Genomic DNA, 21,627 nt, shown 5'->3' on the forward strand with positions numbered 1-21,627 from the left:
TTCTTTTAATATATTTGGCATAATGTTGCAAAGATTCATCATTAAAAGAACAGATCTTGTCCTGGTCCAAGCCAGAAGTGATAATCCACTACAAACAATGTTTAATGTTGTTACCTGTAGCTTTGCAGAAAGTATCTGTGTCCTCGTAATAGCGGCAGCATGGTGGGTTGCCTTCGGGGATGATCCAGCTGAAGTAGTCGTCCAGCCACGAGGAGGCAGGGTGAGCGATGCGGGTGCTGCAGTGAATGATGCAAAGCTTCTGAGGCCACAAGATATTAATTGGTACTCATACACAACATTCAGAGTGCATGTGCTGCATGTTTTATGACAAGATCTTTCAATGTGGACAGGAATGTTTTAGTGTCTCATGACGTGGGCAGAAATGTTTTAGTGTCTAATGACATGGACAGGGATGTTTCAGTGTCTCATGACATAGGCACACATGTTTCAGTGACCCTTGACGTGGATGAGAGGTTTCAGAGTCTAATGACGTGGACAGGGATGTTTCAGTGTCTGATGACGTGGGCAGGGATGTCTCCACAGATGTTTCAGTGTCTCTTGACGTAGACGAGAGGTTTCAGAGTCTAATGACGTGGACATGGATGTTTCAGTGTCTGATGATGTGGGCAGGGATGTTTCAGTGTCTCATGACATGGGCAGAGATGTTTCAGTGTCTCATGACATGGACAGAGATGTTTCAGTGTCTAATGACATGGGCAGAGATGTTTCAGTGTCTAATGATGTGGACAGGGATGTTTCAGTGTCTCATGATGTGGAGAGAGATGTTCCAATGTCTTGTGATGATAACAGGAATGTTTCAATGTGTCGTAACGTAGGCAGGGATGTTATAATGTCTAATGATATGGACAGAAATGTTTCAGTATTTATGATGTAGACAGAAATTCATTATATGAGACAAAATACAAAGGAGGACACATGATACTTTAAACCACCTGCCTTCAATACATTTCCATCTTATATTAGTTATAACCTGAAGAGCTGCTGTGGAAAATGCTATATAAATCAGTAAATAACATAAAAACAAAACACCATTTTTTCTTTGCATGAATGCAACATGATAAAAGTTATATCTACTGAAGTGAAAGTCAAAAGACCATCTACTCACTAATTAGGCTGTTGTGCAGCCTTAAAGATTTGTCCAAGTACAGAATCTTCCGGACAACCGTTGCCACCGCAGATATCATTCTGGCCAGCTGTGGTTGTGTAGTTGTGGTTAGACTTCACAACAAAGTACACGGGTGGACCAACAGATAGGTAGGTAGATATGTTGTTGAAGTAGTCAAGAACATATGAGTCCTGAATGTAAAACATAAAATACATGTGATACATGATTTACCACAGCCCTGGACAAACAGCATCCTTGCTGAAATTCTGCATAATGTATTGTGGTTTATACACAAAGACACCCTAAAAAATATCATAAAACCCTTCGGTATCACAGCACACCAAGTAATTACAGTTTATCTATCAAGTGCAGGCATTGTGCACGTATGAATTCTGAAGTGAATAGTGTATGCATATCATGTTCGTCTTACTTACTTTTAATGATCATGTATTTGAGTTATTCACAAAAATATTTATTACCTACTGATTAGCATAAATAAAGTCAATAGGCTAATATACTTATTGAATATAGAAGGAAAACTACTAGCATCTAATTAAGTGATTGAATACTTAATGGCACTAAACATCTGGAACTCTAACATTCATTTGTAGGAGCTAGAGAGGTAATCTCTAAGACGCAACATAGACATCAAGGTTTTCTCATACTGCCCAAACTGTGACAGTGAATAGGGTTGCAACATTCTGTGAATCTCACCTCTGGCATGGAGAGTTTTTGATCCAACCCGATTTCAATCCTTGGTGCCATGGCACAACTAGCACAGAACCACCCAAAAAAGATGACCATCTACAAAACAGATGACAAATATGACACACAGACAGAGGAATATAGATGTTATGCTGGGACTCATCTTTGAACTGTACAACTGCTAATACAAGGACTTTACAAAGCAAGAGAACACTATCTTCTGGGAGGAAAAACCAATTCTAACACCGATTTTCATGTGTTCCTGATGCTGGTAGACTTTGGTTGAATGTGAAAAACTGATGATCTTTGATTCATACTGACCACAATCGGCCGGACCCACTCCTTCATGATGAAGTGAGAGTAGTATTCCTTGACGAATGTATACAGAAGGCCCTCGTGTTTCTCCTCCTTCTCTGCGTTGCTCATCTTCACGCAACAGCAGCAGTCAAAGCGATTTTTCTAGAAAAAAAAACCTTCAGTTGATAAAAGCATTCAGTTTAGACGTAAAAGGACAGGCTGCAATAACATACTATCTCGAATGCAAATCAGTTAGTATCCTGAAGCAGTACTTTTATTTCATAAATTGTTATGCTCCAAACTTGGCAGGGGAATCACAACATTTGTTTTTAAATTACAGACAGTGATGTTAGGATGATGAAGGGGAGAAATTAAACCCTAGGGCCACTGTGAAGCACTGCAATACAGGGGTTGTAGGTCGATATGAAGGTATCAAGAGCTTTGTGTATCGATACATTTCTGTATTGCTGTATCATTACACAACTGGGATTCAATCATTAAGAGTGAGTGAGTGGGTGTGGCTCTATATTCCAGTAATATCACAGCTGAGGACAGAAATGGACTTCACACATTGTCCCCATGTGTGGAAACAAACTCACTTCTTAACTGATGAGTAAATGTTTGAACCACTAGCCTACCCATAGCCCTATTTCAGTAATGACCCCAGGTACTCACCTCCTGTCTCTTGGCATCCAGACACATCAATGCCACCAGACAAGTGACCTGCAGCAGGAAGTCAAATAAGACAGCCATTGCAGCATACAGAGAGAAGATCTTCACTGCTGGCATGTCGGTCAGGGCACCTTAGAAAAAAACAACATGCATATCAAGTACTGCTTACCTGTGATTGATGTCCAGTAAATACTATCAGGGTTTAAAAGCTGTTTTGTGCTCAGATGAGGCCAGGCATTTCACAGTTATTGCTTATGCTGATTAGTAAAAGTATATTTACTTAAATTAATAATACCACAAACCACTGACAACCCTACGAGTTCCCAAACACTAACAACCTCACAGGTTCCCAAACACTAACAACCTCACAGGTTCCCAAACACTAACAACCTCACAAGTTCCCAAACACTAACAACCTCACAGGTTCCCACATGATCCTTTACAACCTCACATCTTTCCCTACATCGTCAACAACCCCACATCTTTCCCTACATCGTCAACAACCCCACATCTTTTCCTACATCGTCAACAACCCCACATCTTTCCCTACATCGTCAACAACCCTACTTCTTTCCCTACATCCTAAACAACATCACATCTTTCCCAACATCGTCAACAATCCCACATTTTTCCCTACATCGTCAACAGCCCCACATCTTTCCCTACCCCACATCTTTCCCAACATCGTCAACAGCCCCACATCTTTTCCTACATCATCAACAACCCTACTTCTTTCCCTACATCGTCAACAACCCCACATCTTTCCCTACATCGTCAACAACCCCACATCTTTCCCTACATCGTCAACAACCCCACATCTTTCCCTACATTGTCAACAACCCCACTTCTTTCCCTATATCGTCAACAACCTCACTTCTTTCCTACACCATCAACAACCCCACATCTTTTCCTACATCATCAACAACCTCACATCTTTCCCTACATCGTCAACAACCCCACATCTTTCCCTACATCGTCAACAACCCCACATCTTTCCCTACATCGTCAACAACCCCACTTCTTTCCCTTGTCCATCAACAACCCTACATCTTTCCCTATATCGTCAACAACCCTACATCTTTCCTACACCATCAACAACATCACTTCTTTCCCTACATCGTCAACAACCCCACTTCTTTCCCTACACCATCAACAACCCCACATCTTTTCCTACACCATCAACAACCCCACATCTTTCCCTACATCGTCAACAACCCTACATCTTTCCCTATATCGTCAACAACATCACTTCTTTCCCTACGCTATCAACAACCCCACATCTTTTCCTACACCATCAACAACCTCACATCTTTCCCTACATCGTCAACAACCCCACATCTTTCCCTAAATCATCAACAACCCCACTTCTTTCCCTACACCATCAACAACCCTACATCTTTCCCTACATCGTCAACAACCCCACATCTTTCCCTACACCATCAACAACCCCACATCTTTCCCTACATCGTCAACAACCCCACATCTTTTCCTACACCATCAACAACCTCACATCTTTCCCTACATCATCAACAACCCCACATCTTTCCCTACATCGTCAACAACCCCACATCTTTCCCTACACCATCAACAACCCCACATCTTTCCCTACATCGTCAACAACCCCACATGTTTCCCTATATCGTCAACAACCCCACATCTTTCCCTACATCGTCAACAACCCCACATCTTTCCCTACATCGTCAACAACCCCACATCTTTCCCTACATCGTCAACAACCCTACATCTTTCCCTAAATCATCAACAACCCCACTTCTTTCCCTACACCATCAACAACCCCACATCTTTCCCTACATCGTCAACAACCCCACATCTTTCCCTACATCATCAACAACCCCACATCTTTTCCTACATCATCAACAACCCCACATCTTTCCCTACATCGTCAACAACCCCACTTCTTTCCCTATATCCTACACAACATCACATCTTTCCCTATATCGTCAACAACATCACTTCTTTCCCTAAATCATCAACAACCCCATATCTTTCCCTTTATTATCAACAACCCCACATCTTTCCATACATCGTCGACAACCCTTTAACACCCATTTACAAATGGAATTAAACTGCTGCAGCACATACCTAGGAAGAAAGCAATGGACTCAGAGAAGCTGGTGAGCATCATGCTGGGACCAACTCTGCCCAAAATGCGCCCAATCTGCTGCTCCAGGTCCTCTGATGCCAGCCGCACATCTCGCTGGAATAATCCGGACGATGTGGAAACACCATATGATAACATGTACCATGATACAAGACTAACATGGTATATACAAGTACTAGCATCCATTTTGTGTAAGGAATCATGGTGACTGATACTGACATTCTGTTCGCAAAGTAATGACAAAATGTGTAATGTCATGGAGAAACTCGGATTTTAGCTGGTACAAGAGTGATGAGGGGTGCTTACTTCTTAACTGCATACTCTTCTACACAGGATAACATTTGAGTGAGTGAGTGCATGAGTGAGTTTAGTTTGATGCTGCACACCACGATATTCAATTTCCAGCTACATGGAGGCAGTCTTTAAATAAGTCTGGATCAGATAATCCAGTGATCAATAGCATCAGCATCATTATGTGCAACTAGGAACTGATGTGTCAACTAAGTCAGTGAGCGTGACCACCCAATCACGTTCATCGGCCTTACAACAAGTATGGGTTACTTTCACTTGGTTGACAATATTTGATGTAAATGAGTGAGTTCAGTTTTATGCTGCACTCAGCAATATTCCAGCTAGATGGTAGCGGTCTGTGAATAATCAAGTCTGAACCAAACAATCAAGTGATCAACAGCATGAGCACTGATCTGCATGTGTCTACCAAGTCATCGAGTCTGACCACCCAATCCCATTAGTCACTCTTACGACAAGAATAGTCGCCTTTTATGGCAAGCATGGGTTGCTGAAGGCATATTCTACCCTGGACCTTTAGGGGTAGACAATATTACCGATACTAACATCCAATATCAAAAGTAAAGCTGACTTCATCCACAGCTACCTGATAGGCCTGTACTAAGATAAAGATGTTGTCCACACCAACAGCCAGCACAAGGAAAGGTACAACCTCAATGATGATGAGTGTTGCTGGCTGCCCTACGTAGCTGAAGAAGCCCAAAGAACATCCCACGGACAGAAGCACAATCAGCACACCGGCCAGACCCATCGTTATTTTGGAGTCAACCTGTGGAGGAGACAGAGGACTCGTATTAGAGAGTCAGTCAGTTGTAACAACCCCTGCCATGTAGCATCCAGGGTCCTGATCCACAAAGTGTTCATAATGTTACAACCTGTCGTAACTCTACAGGCTTACGATTGTCATAGCTCTACAAAAGTTTTGTGGATCAGGACCCAGGGACATCAGAATCAGTTCATACATAGGACACAAGGGAGGAATGGAACCTATCCATCAGCATGACATGCATAGATGTTAACCACTTGGCTCTTCCACCACCCAAGATGAAATACAAGCAAGCTACACCAGGCCAGTGAGTACAATCATTAGAATGTAGCCTGACCCAGATATAGAAATCATTTGCACACTTCCATATCTCTAAATACGGTTGAAAGGGACATACGTTAAGTGAGAGTCCTTAAATGCCCTTAAAAGATTAGAATTTAACCACTTTGGTGAAACCTTGAAATGCAGAATCTGGCATTAAGATCATGTTACAAGTTAATTCTGGTTCACAAGACCACATGGCCAACTGTTTCAGTACTGAGGTAACCTGTTCCAGAAACAAATCATGACAATGATAACAAGAATCATCAAAAGATGACATATCCCCCCTGGACCCTACATATTTGAAAGGACAAATCATTTGAAAGTTACCTAATGTTTTCTTAGACTAAGTTTGAATTGTTTCCATGGAAATCAAGAACAAGAGTCATCAAAAGATGACATATCACACCGGCCCCCACATATTTGAAAGAACAAATCATCTGACAGTTACTTAATGTCTTTTTAGAAAAAGTTTACATTGTTTCCATGGAAATAAAGAAAAATATAAATGCCACATATCTGTAACCAGATAGTCACCACCACCACAAGATCATCCATTTTGAGACAAAGTCTGAACTGTTTCCATGGAAACCCAGAAAATGACAAATCACAAAAACCTGCAAATAGCAAAAGGCACCACTTTGGGGTCTTCCATACATATCTTCCAAGTTTTGCTGAAAGATATTCAGAAGTTTTTGAGTTATACTCCGGAAACAAAGCCCATCCCTCCATTTTGAGCCAAAGTCTGAATTGTTTCTATGGAACCTGAGAAAATAATAAATCACAAACACCTGTAAATAGCAAAAGGCACCACTTGGGGGTCTGCTATACCTATCTAGAAAGTTTTACTGACAGATATAAGGAAGTTCTTGAGTTGTGCTCCGGAAATGAAACACACCTGTCAATTTCTGAAAAGTTTCCACGGAAACCAAGAAAATGATAAATCACAAAAACCTGTAAATAGCAAAAGGCACCGCTTTAGGTTCTGATAGATATATCTACCAAGTTTTTCAGAAAAATATTGAACGTTTTTTTAATTCTGCTCTGGAAACATAGAACATCCGGCCATTAGATGAACACCAAAATGTTGCATGGAAAAACAAAGAATATAAAAATGTCAAAACACTGTAAATAACAAAAGGCACATCTATAGGTTGAAATTATTATGTCTATCAATTTCGGTCTAAAAATATTGAACGTTTTTTGCTCAGGAAACAAAATGATTATGGATGGATGGATGGATGGACAGACAGACAGACGAGGTGTCAACTATAGAAATGTTGAAGTCAGAGCAAACTGTATGAACAAAAATGATAAACAAGACTCAAATACAATATACCCAGTTGTGAAATAGGAGTCACTTACAAAGAATCTGGCACAGGTGTTAATCTTGCCTAGGGTCAGGGAGATATAGGCAAACATGATGAGGTAGCTTATGAGGATTGTAATGACGTCAGAACTACTCTCACGATTGATCTCATCCTGGATTGAACGCTGGAAAAAGAAAAGAAAGAAGCTAAATTGAATGCTGCATTATGGATAAAGTAAACATTTCAATAAACACATTTAACTATCATTTCACAATGAATACCTCTGATCACGTAAATAACATATTGTATTCAAAACAAGGACAGGTCAATGGATATTTCTTGCTTATTTCTTCTGAGGTGAGGGCAATGTACATATTGGGCAAGACCTTGCTAGTGGAACACTGATCTATTATAATGTCTATAACAGTGATGTCATGCTTACCTCTGACGAGAAGGCAATGTATATACTAGTAAAGACCTTCCTAATTGAACACTGATCTAATATAATGTCCCTTATAGTGACGTCATGCTTACCTCTGAGGTGAGGGCAATGTATATGCTAGAGAAGACCTTCCTAATGGAACACTGATCTAATATAATGTTTCTTACAGTGATGTCATGCTTACCTCTGACGAGAAGGCAATAGACATGTTGGGGTTGGAGTAATTCTTCATGTATTTGATATACTCTGATTCCCATGCTTCTGCTTTAGCGTTATCTGCCTCATTCACATGGTTGTTGACCAGGAATGATATTACCAGTGCAGTAGCATTCTGGTAGTTGTCTCCTGTTGAAAGAAGCAAAGTTGACTACTTTACTACGATAGTGAGTGAGTTTAGTTTTACGTCGCACTCAGCAATATTCCAGCTATATGGCGGCCGTCTGTTAATAATCGAGTCTGGACCAGACAATCCAGTGATCAACAGCATGAGCATCGATCTGCGCAACTGGGAACCGATGACATGTGTCAACCAAGTCAGTGAGTCTGACCACCAAATCCCGTTAGTCACCTCTTATGAGAAGAATAGTCGCCTTTTATGGCAAGCATGGTTTGCTGAAGGCCTATTCTACCCCGGGAAATTCATGGGTCCTTTACTACAATAAGGGAAGACACACCAGCTCTTAACATGTGTAACATTCCCATTACAGTATTAAACCAAGACTCCTTGCCATGTTGCAGACATACAGGGGGGAAAAGACCCATTACCTTGTTAAAATGTGCGCTTAAATGTTCGTATTTTCTTGAATTCAATGTACTTGAATACTCCATTAAATGCAAACTGTCAAAGTAAACATAAACCCCTTTTTACCTGTTATGACATGCCATCAGCTTGAAGCAATCATGCAAGTGCAATATGACTGTGATGAAAGTACTTTGGAATTTTTAAAACTCAAATATGGAAAAATGACACATAGAACAATTACTTCAGTATTAAGATCAAATATTGGCCTCTGGGCAAGCCAGGACAGATCCCTTCAAGCTTAGCCTAATCTGTATGACATCAGTATGACATCAGTGTGACATTAGTGTGACAGCAGTACCAGGGCTGGTCAAGAAGTTCTCAGCCTAACGCAGGCACCAAATGATGATTTTTTCAGATTTTAATATTTTATTTTTCCACATAATCACCCTCGATTGCAACACACTTCTCGTATCAGTGTTTCAGTTGCTCAATTCCATGTGCATAGAACTCTTCTAAAAGTCCTGTCTAATACTCGTTTATAGCAGACTTGAGCTCATCACTACCGGCATACCGTTTTCCACACAGATGTACCCAGCGTGCAGATACTTTGTTCATGCCCAAATGATCATGGAAAATAGTTTAAATGGATCAATGGCTAAGACCTGTTTCTTGTTCAACTTCAGCAATAGTCACACATCTGTCAACAGCTTCTACTGTTTCTTTATTAATCATAATTTAATAGCTGTAGTGGGCCATCCATACAGTGGGTCATCATGCAGACTTGTCCTGCCAGACTAGAATAAAGCAGCCCTTCTCTTAACTGTGGAGTATGAAGGACAATCATCCCCATACACCTTCAACATTAGTGCATGCATTTCTGTTGGCTGAAAGCCTTCTAGTGTCAAAAACATTAAAACATTGGTTTGTGTTTATAACAGCACATTGTTCCATCTCTCATGTTGAAGCAAATATGCATACCTCAGTACGCTTCAAGGACCTGTTGCTTTAGAACTATTTGATCTTTTTGAGTAAAATAACTGGAAATGCTGATGAAGAACACTGTCCAACAACACTCCTAAAATTCCTTGGTGTCATGTAGACATTATGTAGGCTTAGAACTCTATGACCAGCCCTCATATTGCAACCCTGACATCCACACTGTACTTACCATCATATCCTCCGAGTGCCACCCACGGGAAGGTGGGTGCTCCGTCTGTCCCTAGGCATGAGGTGTGGAGCTTGGTGGAGTCGTCCAGTGATGCAGGGGCTCTGTTGATGAAATGAACTTAGGGTACAGAGGAATCACATTACAATGTGGCACACTGGGATAACTTCACTGATGATTTCTCACTAGTGTTGGCAATCGGAAACCAAATCCACTATCGATTATCAGGTGAACGATTATTGATTAAAACCGAAATACAAATGTTTGCAACACATTCATCAATTTTAAAGGATTTTCCCCAGGTTTATCTTATCAATTGTTTGTATAACTAATACTGTCATGCAATGAAATACACTAGATTTATAATTAAACAATAAAAGTGGTTAAAATTTTAAAATGCACATCGTTTGTTCATTAATATTTGTCAAATTTAAGGGTTAGTTTACTTCATTCAAGTGTGTTATATTAAAATAACAAAATTCTGATTAACTGAAAATATGTTTTGCAAAATCAAGAATCATTTTAATTCTTCCTTTTAATCAATTTTCAATTATTTTGATCATCAGAACACCACTAATCCCCACACTGTGTATCTCATTTGAGCTTTCTTCAAAGGGTGTCCTCTCACTTAGGCAGATTCCGTGAAAACTGGTCTCTCACAAGGCCAGAATGGAATTTGGCTGACTAGGGCTTGTGTTTTGATAAGACATAGTCCAGATGAGTCACGGTTACTTTCAACAAAATGCTCAGTTAGTAAGATTCGTGAAATTTGTATTAAAGTACGATACATGTACATTGATATGGGATTATTTAAAAATTCTGGAGGATTTGAGGAGTGAGATACACTGATTTGATATTGATATTGATACAAATTTCAGGAAATGCTTAATTGGTGTTACTAGTGAAATGCTTTTAACTAGTCCAAGATTATTTATGCAAAAATAATTATTATTCTGAGCACAAACATTTAGGCCCCTGGTTTCAGAAATATGCAAATTGGGCTGCACAGAGGAATTCTGTAGTTTTCACCAATGATATGTTGTTGAAGAAGTTACAAATACCGATTATCAAGAAAAATAATTTTACCCAGTACCACTGAACTTTGGAAATCTTTGCTCGAAGACCTCAGACATATACAATCAGGAATAGGATTACATAATCCTACAATACTTTGAATTGAAAACAGGTTCTGTCAAATTATCAACTACCAACACCGATTATGCAGTGATTCTAATACATATAGGGTAAGATAACCCATCATGAACTTGGGGTGCTGCCTTCGAGGACACCCTTCATTATTTTTTTTTATTTATATGTCCCAACTATGATGCTTTAAGAAGCAATTTATTTTTTTGCAAACATGGATACAAGTTAACATAAATAATGCTCTGTATGGCAACCTCGAATTACCCAGATCTATAAATCACGATATGATCAAATCAGTACATAACTTTATTACAGCTTGAAAAAGATTTAATCAGTTTTAAGTTTTCATTTGATCCTTTGCAGAACTAAAAGTACTTTTGCTGTATGGATGTTTACATTCATGTATAAAGTGATATATATATATAAATATAAATATATATACAAAAGTACATATCATAAATTATTTAAAGTATGATATATATATCATATATAAAGTTATATAATCATAAATTATTTAAAGTATGATATATATATCATATATAAACTTATATATATATATAACTTTATATATGATATATATATCATACTTTAAATAATTTATGATATCATGTACTTTTGTAATCATGCTATCAATGCAAGTAGCATAAATGTTACTTTGTCTGACAAGGCATTATTATAAGCTGTTTGCTTGTTTATCAATCAAGTTTCTGAACAATATATTAGAAATAAATATGCTTGAACAAAATTTTAATATTGCAAACAAACACACACATACTTGCATACATCTTAAATCGTCTCGCATTGCAGATACAGACTATAGCCATTAAACAAAGGTTGTACCCCAAGGAGGACATTCTTCAAAGAATTCATAACCTCTACAGGTTTGTATAATTGTTCTTCAGAAGAAGTCCTCCTTGGGGTACATATAAGCATTAAACAGACTCCCAAAGCTAAACAGTTGCGAGTGGTATTCTGCCTGACAGCACAGTCCATTCAAAGTGCAAATCTACAACACACGGAAATGGAAAAGGCACTGACCTGGTCACCTGACCGCCGATGTCAATCAAGGCAGGGGTGTGACAAAGCTGAGGAGCAGCTTGTCAAAGCTTATATACCCATTGGATAGAATTTGGGAAATCCCAAATGACAAACCCCGCCCACCCAAATCAAAGTTTGGAGACCTGGATGTACGGGAAATTTGCCAAACTGAACCCTGTCCATACCGCATTAGCAAGCTAAGCGGGGAAATGGAAAGAAGAGTAAGGCATCCAGCCAAAGAGGAAGCGGGACTCAAAAAAAACATCACCAAATACCACCACTGATAAAATGGGAATGGATAGTCACCCACCACTGAGTGCAAACAGATACAGTCATCTGACAAGGCTTAATTCGCTTGAGCAGAGCTATTCTGTCTACCGCAGAGAACTGACTGACCGAACTGAGCACACTCTCGTGAATGCCTGTCCAATTGGTTAATGATAGACGATCGTGCTTGGATTTCTCCAAATAGCCTCTGAGCAGATCCCCTAAATGGGCAGAGCCGTGGCATACAATTTTGACGTGGCCACTGCTCTTACAGAGTGAGCTTTAAACCCATCTTGGGGACATAAGCCTTTATCTACCCATCGGGCTACTGTCTGTGTGTCAGCCAGATAGCCAGCTTTGCCGCCACCATAACAGCAAAATATCTGTTTCTCCTTACGGAGTAAGGCTGTTCTTTTAATATAAACTTTAAGAGTTTTCCTAACGTCTAATACATGAGGATTACAGTATGAATTAACAGATCATGCAGGTAGATCGATAGGCGCTGTCACATGAAGAGAATGAATGATCTTTGGTCGGTAGGAATCCGGTGAGCGTATGCTAACCCTATCCTTCCAGGTCTGAAGATATGATCTACCAGACGTAACCGCCATTTAAAAAGCCGTTTTCCAACTAAAAAGTTGTAATGACAGGTTGGCCAAGTCATAAGCGAGAGGAGTGGGCACCACTCCAATACTCTAGACAAATCCCACGGAAGACTTGTCCGTCTAACGGCTTGATGCAGTCTGTCAGCAGTCTGTCCACGCCTGCAAGAAGACACTGTACCAGGGGGCATTGTCCCAACAAGGCACCCTTGACGGGTGTGTGGAAAGCTGAAATAGCCGTGGACTAGCCTCGAATAGTAGAAGCGGCTTAAGCCGCATTCTAATGGAGACTGTGAAAACTTCAACACTTCAGCTAAGGTATTGAAAATCCCTCTATTTCCACACCAGCGCGCATAACAGGCCCATCTATCCTCATACTGTACATTCGTGGGATCCCTCCGTGAAGCCAGAATTATGCCTGCAACTGATGCAGGAATTCCGCTCGCTTGAAAGTGATTCCATACAGTAGCCAGGCCACCCACTGAATTCTGGGATTGGGGTGTAGTTGGCCGTTCTGGGATAGTAGGTTCGGTCGCTGTGGTAATAGTACAGGCAGCTGCAGTAACGAGTAATACCGGGAACCAGCATTGAGACGACCACAGAGGTACAAGAAGCACTAGTAGCCACGCTGGCTGGGTGGCAAACAGAGACAGGACTTTGGAAAGCAGGGAAATTGGAGGAACGTCCACAACACCCTGTCCATCCAGTCCAACTGGAAGGCGTCCCCGGCAATCGCTCTCAGATCCGGAATCTGATTTGTCATCCCAGAGGCAAACAGAATGACCCGAACAACTTTGGAATATGATCCCGAATATCTCCCCATCGAGCGCATCTGCATGTACATTGTCAACACCAGGGAGATAGACAGGCATACCCCGTATGCTGAACTGATCGTACCATAGCAGAAACTGGCACGCCTCCAGAAGAAGTGACGGAAACACTGTGCCGCATTGCTTCAGAATGTATGACATCACTGTCAGGTTGTCCATCTCCAGACGAACCACATGGTTCTGAACCTGATCCTCGAAGTGTTCGAACACCAGCCTGACTACTCTCAATTCTAGCACATGTGGTGTGCAAGGTCACGTCATGCTCCCACTATAGGCCAAACACTGAGGACGCCCAGGAGGCCCGCCCCCCTGTGAGGAAGGCATCCGTCTGAATTGTGAGCAACGGCACCGGAGTCGCCCAAGGTACATGTTTCTGGTGTCCGGTTTCTGGTGTTGGTCCACCACCGCAAGTGGGGAATCAACCACTTGGCAATAGCCAGATTCTTTTCTTAGCTCTCTGCGTGGGACTACTGCTGTGCCAATGCCTGCCGAATGAAACACATTCTCAGACGCGCATGCAACTCTATGTCCACTGTCACTGCCATGTTGCATAGCAACTGAATCCAAGATCTTGTTGAGACCACGGGAACTGCAGAAAATGTAAAACTATACCTTGGTAAAGTGCTCTTGGGACAGAGAAGCCAACCCTTGGGTTGTCTCAAACCTCGCCCCCACGAAAACCAGATCCTGTGTCGGCACCAGTTCTGATTTTTTAAGATTGATTCCCCAACCTAACCTGGTGAGAATATCCATCACTGACTATGTGGATTCTTGACTTAGGTGTTGGGAGAGAGCCCTGGGGATCCAGTCGTCCAGGTGTGGGAAACAAACGTTTCCTTGTGCCCTGGCGACCTGAACTGGTACTAGCACGAGTTTGGTGAAAACCCTTCGGGCAATGGAGATGCCGAAGGGGAGCACACAAAACTGATAACAAACCCCATCGTCGGAAAACCTGAGGTATTTCCTGAACTCAGGATGCATCGGTACATGGAGGTATGCCCTACTCTGTTAGTACTCGTGCAAAAGAAAAGGAACCATACATACAGTAGCTGACTCTTTCACGCTCATAATTCCGTAGGTAGATAGTACAAAGACTATCTAAATGGACCACGCATGTCTTCCTAGTTGAACGACAGCATGAAAGGTCAGGTACGAGGTACACAGCCAGAGTTACCTGCTTTTGGCTGTAGGGGGCCTTTAGGGCCCAGTAAAGGTGGTCCCACAAGACAAAAGTGTTTTGTCTAATAAAATTTTTTTATTATCAAAATTGTTACACCTGTCGTATTTTAATGGACATAAAAATGCTTATGTACATCCCAAGGAGGAGGACTTCTGAAAAAGAATAAGTTGTACCTTGAAACGGACTTGTAGAGCTTATGCAGGGGTTCACAAATATGTTGAAAAGCCACTTGCCACAGGGCAAGTGACTTCAAGAAAGTAACTTGTCCTGAATAATATTCCACTAGCCCTGATTTTATGACACCATGCTTGTTGTTAATGTTTATTGGCTATTTATCGACAAGTGATAATTCGTGCTCTCTTTATTATTATTGCAAAATTTAACAGCTTCACTATGAGCAGATATAAAATGAAATCCATTATTTTTTTCAGTTTTAAATCATAAGTGTAAATTATGTAGTAGTCCATGGACAAGTAAGATACCATTATCTGATTGCCCAAAATGAAAACTGACTTGTCCTGGGTGTCAGATCATGGAATTTTTGAACCCCTGCTTCTGAAATGTAAATTTAATGACAGAAAATTGTGAAAAATATTGTTGATCAAACAGTTGTTCCAAGATTGTTTGCATTCGATTATGAGAAAACATGTTTGATTGCTCGCTCATTTAGTCACGGTGACCATTCATTGATCATTTCAAGTAATCGGACCACAAATACAAGGTACTAATGAGATCTTCACCTGACGCATGAGAGGAAGTGATCCAGGTAATCTGCCGCCACAAAGAAACCCGTGCTGTCCATTGCCTTTTTGTCAAGCATTTCATGTGAGTCTTGGTAATACTGAAATATGCTCTGAATGGTACAGTTGGGATACATTGGTGCCATGGGTTGGAAGCAGATGTCCTGCAGACTCACGGTTTCATTGCCGAGTTTTGCTGTCAGATGCTCTAGAGTGTTCTGTAGTCTCAGAACCTGGAACAGACAGATGACACACTTCAAGCATTTCAGAATCTTCCACCTATACATTCCAAATCAACCTGCCATTTTGAATTGTGAATGAGGATTTAGATCACCAAAGAAAAACTCCTCTTCCAAAATATGTTGCTTTATAATCCCGGAACATTTCGTGTTCAATGCCATGGCTGGACTAAACACAGACATAGATTTGACAATATTTTGCCCTGTGGTACAGAACTGTTTGATCCAGCAAACCATTTCATTATTCACATCAATAAGCATATATCATGTGTCATTTTACTCCAAAAAAACCATGGTCAAATGATGACACCACCAACATTGCTAACAGAAGTATCAAATTATCTCGTTTCAACTTTACTGATTTCTCTCACCTGATGCAGGAACTCTTTATCAAAGATGGGTGGGAAGTATTCATATGCTGTGGATGGAGGTGGAAGCCTGTGGGGGACCTTGGAATGGTTACCAGTCCGGGTGATGATCATCTGTTCAACCCGGTAGAATGGCCTAACACACACACATATGGAGAGAGGTACAACAGGCATACTGGCATACAGCAAAAGGCTTTTCAAAACTATTTTTCATACATACATCAGAATTTAAGTAACTTAATCCGTCACTAAAACATCGAACGCATATCCGTCGATGTCTTTGGTAATACCGATAGTAGTATTAGTACAACGCCGGTGTTACCTTTTTTTATGTTTCACTATAGAATGCCCAACTGATCATTAATCAACAATCGCACGCATATACTGTTGATGTTTCACTAATACGCCTGTCAACCACTGTCTGGTACTGATAGAACTCGTACAACTGCCAGTCTTTGTTCAGCGATCTCGCACTAAAGCCCATCGAAGGGTCCTAGGACTCCTTATTCTACTCTAGTGTCAGGAATTTGTACGATAGTGTGGTAGGATTTTCTCACTGAGTAGAATCAAAACTATTTGTCTGCACGATGCGTTTCAACCAAATTCATGTAGGTACACATACATGGTTAAATTCCACTTGTCAAAGGATGTCATAGTACAAATGCAATGCCCAACTGTTGAGATACAGTTTCAGTATAATGGATAAACAGGGCTGAGAATGGGTATGAAAGATGAAAATAAGCTGGGGGTTTTGGTGGGGGTGGCATGTTTGGACAATTTACAAGAATGACTCCAGTGCAAACAAATCCACTGAACTCTCACCACAGGGCAAGAACACAGTCTGTCTTACACTCTCACATTATTTTCCCTAGTGCAAGCCCTATCTGCAGTGCTAAAGCCTTAAATGAAGCAAGTCTAGATTTCCTCAGGTTCTGAATTTCTGGTCTTCCTTTCAATTTATATGACTTAGTTTGCTACTATCAAAATTGTATATGTCCACAGACTAAACATTAGTCTAGGTAAAACATTTTGACAACTGTTCTTGCTACCATGGTTACCTGCATGTTTCACCTAAAATTTGCAATGATGGATCCCTAGTTAATTTGACTTGCAAAACAGTAGGCCACAGATTTCTCTCTCATGCTATCTCACCTGTATCCATGACTGTTGGCGGCAACTGATCAAAATGGGCATAGTTTTCACAAGAAAGTATGATCTGCATGTCCAGTCAAAGACCTCAGCTGTGCTTTGTCTTTACAATTTGCCCTTTTAGGACATTTTCATTGTATAAGAAAGCAGACCACCTGTACTAAAACCGAATAATCCTTTATTCAGGCTGGCTGATTAGATAGCTCACTTGATGCTACCAGTGTACAAAGTAAATTTCCATATGTTTCTAGCCAGTTGGGATAGCTATGTCTGACAGTTAAATTTGAATGTAGCAACTATGCAAAAGATTACAAAAATAGATGAGAATATGATGTTGTCAGGATGACACAGGTTTCATTAATTAGCACTTTTATCAGTCCATTTTCTTGGATGAATTAAAATTGTATTGTAACTTCACAGGTCGGAGAGAATGACATATTTACAAAATGACCCCATGAAAATTCACTAGCCAGTGAGTGTGGAGTTTTTCTAGCCTTGGGCTAGTGAGCCTTGGGCTAGTGGGTATTTCACATACTGGATGCAATTTCCTACAGTGCCCTTTGATCTATGTGGTCAGTGGTAGTATATCAGAATGTGAATATTGTGATTAAAGAGATTTTAATGAGACTTGGTTCATACTATTAAACAAAGACACCTGAGAAGTTATCAATATAACATGGAACCCAGTTGCTTCTTTAGCGTAACCATGGCAACCAAACACAACCAATACCTACATCCACCATTTTTGTAAGAGTTTTCCTTGTCATTTATCAGAGCAGCAGCTGCTTTCAATATCTGTCAAATGAAAGATATTTCAGGCTCTACACTAGAGACTTTTACATGTTAAACTCTTGCATAATGAACCAACAGTTTTAGGCTACAAATAGTCTACAACTCTTTGAGGTACTGATTCATAAAGAAGTCTTTTTTTCTTACTAGTAGCTATGCTTACACTTCCCGTTTTTTGTTCATATTCACTCTGGAATATAGCCTTCACATACCATCTATGGGGTATTGTGTTTATGCTAAAATCTGGTTACAAATTACCATGGTTACCGTACTTTTTGCATGCTAGTGAAACATCAACAGTAAGACTATGGATTTACAGCATCCGTATCACAGACATGCCTGTCTGTCACCTTACTGCTCATGTAGCAGTAATACTGCTCATAACTGGCTATAAGTTCAACCAAATATGGATTTTCTACTCAAACTTCAAAACCTGACTATTCACACACTTGATCAGTGAAGTGCGTATTGAGTGGCATGGCCTCTGAACTGGTGTCACCACGAAAGCTGATAATTCAAACTGTTGTTTGTTTCGTTCTTGAATTAAATATCAGCATTTACAATGAATTTGTAAATTTTCATAATCACGTCTGGGCCAGATACTCCAAACCAGTGCCTTATACTACTGGCAATGTCCCGTGGTAAAGTGCAATGACCTGCAGTGGGGTGCTGGGGTGCTCATTATTTAGTCCCAAAAAGGATTTACATGTTCAAAGGAAGAATCATTAACAACTCACACAAAATGGCTGTCGAAATATTCCTTTTCCTGTCGAGCACGGCTATCTGGAGCTGACCACAGCTTGACAGGCGACGTGGTGACCTGGAACAGTGCTATACCAGCAAGCAAGATGGCAATGATGACAGCACTGATGCCAAAAACAATGTAAGGGTGTCTGGCACACATGGTTCCCCAACGACTGAAGCCTTTCTCAAACATCATCTCCATCTTAGCTCCAAGCTTCTCCGTGAATCCTAGCTGATCCTTCCTGATTGAGGAGAAGGAATTCTTCCTCCTCTTCTTCTTTCCCTGGTCATCAATCCTGTAGATTCGGTTCCCGTCTTCATCTTCCTCATCAATCTCATCCAAGGAGAGGGAGTCCTGCACTATGATGTTGTAGCAAATTGCATACACTCCAAAGAAGGCAATGAAGAAGATGAAAATGGCCCCCATGATGAAGCAGTAGCCATCAATGTGAAGGATCTTCCACGGCTTTGGAGGTGGAGGCGGTGGGATCTGGGGTGTACACATCTCCACACAATCCTGGCAACTACAGGGGTTTGTGTCATTGGTCAGAGCCTGAGAGCAAGGGATGATCTTTGCTGTAAGTGGCTCCAGTTTCGGTAAGACCTTGCTGGAGTTTCCAATATGGAAGTTTATCTGGAAAGGTGTCTGTCCATTGTTTGTGCTACCCATGAAGTCCAGCCAGATCTGAGGTGGGCACTGATCAGGTGTACGACCACACAGGATACCCAAGGCACGTTCATTAGCACTGGGCATCTGCACATTCTTACATGAGTTGTACATACCATTGGCAAATGATGGAGACACCAGGCAGTCCACAGACTTCACTGCTACTGTTTTCTTGGCAGTAGCAGCTGGAGTGGTTTCAGTAGTATTGATGCGCAAAAACCTGCTATGGTCTGGGGCACATGTGAAGTAGCAGTACAAGTTGACGAAGTTGTGGAAGCAGGAGGGGCATCGTGAAAGCATCTGCTTTGGCACGTCCATGTTGGACTGAAGGATTTTTAGTTGCTGAGCAGAGCAACAGGTCATAGGGGCACTGCCATCTGGAAAAATCGTCAACACTTAAAGACATCTACCAATGCTAAACTAATTTCAAACACACCTACATGAGAACAAGACACAGGGCTACAGAGAAGGGTAACACAGGCATAATATATTAATAAAACACAATTAAGTATGAAATAATACAATATTTCAAGCATATCATGTATGCACACAAATACCTTTGTATCTAATGCATATAAAGCAGTTTGATATCATAAATAATAAACCACATCATCAAGTCGTTCTCACAAACATGTGTTAGTACTCCTTCAAAAGTCTCAGGACACCTCCGCTTGCAAGAGGAGGTACAAGTACACCCACATACCCAAAAGGTTATCAGGGGATAACCAGGAAATCTAGCCCATGGAAGATACTGTGTAATATTTTTATGAAAATATTATCCTAGTGTAATACCACTACTCATATGATGTCTCAATGTTTCACAGTTTTGACGTAACAATGCTGGGTCGGCTGTCAAGTGGCATCTAAACATGACATATTTTTCTTTCCATGTAGTGTCTGCAGTGGTCTCCTGGATGGACATTTCTTTGACACACAAAACCCTGATATTGTCTATATCTTCATTCTCCATATTTCCGATTGTCCAGTAATATATCATCAAAATATCTTTACCATCAGTCACTTCTGAGACTTGACTTCATGCCCCAGAAACTTCACTTTTTCATTCCGATCATACACTATAACCATACTAACATGCTCCAGAAGAGACTTACTAGTCATTTCGTATAGGTCTGGACAGTAGTCCTTGTATATTTTCACCGCTTCCTCATCTTCCAGGGGCTTGGCAGTGCCATTGTAAGCACAGTTGATGGTCTTTCCCGTGTCAGCATCGTTGCCACATGTGTCGTACCAGATACAATGACCTTCTTCCGCAAATACCTGCCAAAACACAATGGCAATGGCTAAAATACTTACTTCTTTGCAAAGAACAGCAAAATAACTAGTTTGTCACAGATTTAAAATTAAATGTAAAGCCAGCAGACAACTACAAAACACTATTTCTATCTGCCACAATACAATTTGAAAATAGGCTATAAGTTGTCTACTACTGAATGCAGATAACCATAGCAAGGTCCACGGGACTTTCAGTACATTTGCTACCTGCTCAATTTACATCATCCCTTCACCTTTCGACACTTAAGACAAATTTAGCCAGCATTTAAATATACATATATACTACGATGAAAAATGTGGTAAGATTAAATATACTTTGACACATGCGGTCTTAGAGACCTGCTTTGGGGAACAATAATTTTACAATACTTTAACCCCCTTTGAGGATACAGCCACTGGCAGTTACTAATTTAACCTACCAATCTTAAAATGTCATTGATCTATTTACAAAACACATTATTCAAACAATTTTTTCTAACAATCCTATTTCTTTGAAAAAAAAACTTATCAAATGATCAGAAATACTACAGAAATATATCTTTAATTATTTTGACACTGAAATATTTATTCCCTGTGTTGAAAAAAGTCAATTTATTTA

At 40.5% G+C, this 21,627-nt stretch overlaps 1 protein-coding gene across 2 annotated transcripts in view; it reads right to left on the reverse strand.

Moving 5' to 3' along the window:
- Positions 1–21,627, reverse strand: part of LOC137278007 (NPC intracellular cholesterol transporter 1-like) — a 45,113-nt gene that overhangs the window by 13,157 nt on the left and 10,329 nt on the right. For both annotated transcript variants that reach the window (XM_067810038.1, XM_067810039.1), the window contains exons 2-15: positions 20,849–21,014; positions 19,063–20,113; positions 16,391–16,523; positions 15,781–16,013; positions 9,981–10,081; positions 8,255–8,415; positions 7,684–7,812; positions 5,818–6,000; positions 4,904–5,018; positions 2,804–2,931; positions 2,153–2,290; positions 1,841–1,930; positions 1,127–1,317; positions 115–236 (exon numbers count right to left, since the gene is read on the reverse strand). In XM_067810038.1, coding sequence (XP_067666139.1) covers positions 115–236; positions 1,127–1,317; positions 1,841–1,930; positions 2,153–2,290; positions 2,804–2,931; positions 4,904–5,018; positions 5,818–6,000; positions 7,684–7,812; positions 8,255–8,415; positions 9,981–10,081; positions 15,781–16,013; positions 16,391–16,523; positions 19,063–20,113; positions 20,849–21,014 — 2,941 coding nt within the window. The remainder of the gene's footprint in view (positions 1–114; positions 237–1,126; positions 1,318–1,840; positions 1,931–2,152; positions 2,291–2,803; positions 2,932–4,903; positions 5,019–5,817; positions 6,001–7,683; positions 7,813–8,254; positions 8,416–9,980; positions 10,082–15,780; positions 16,014–16,390; positions 16,524–19,062; positions 20,114–20,848; positions 21,015–21,627) is intronic.

This window comes from Haliotis asinina, chromosome 3 (genome assembly GCF_037392515.1).
Source record: "Haliotis asinina isolate JCU_RB_2024 chromosome 3, JCU_Hal_asi_v2, whole genome shotgun sequence".
NCBI classification, from domain to species: domain Eukaryota; kingdom Metazoa; phylum Mollusca; class Gastropoda; order Lepetellida; family Haliotidae; genus Haliotis; species Haliotis asinina.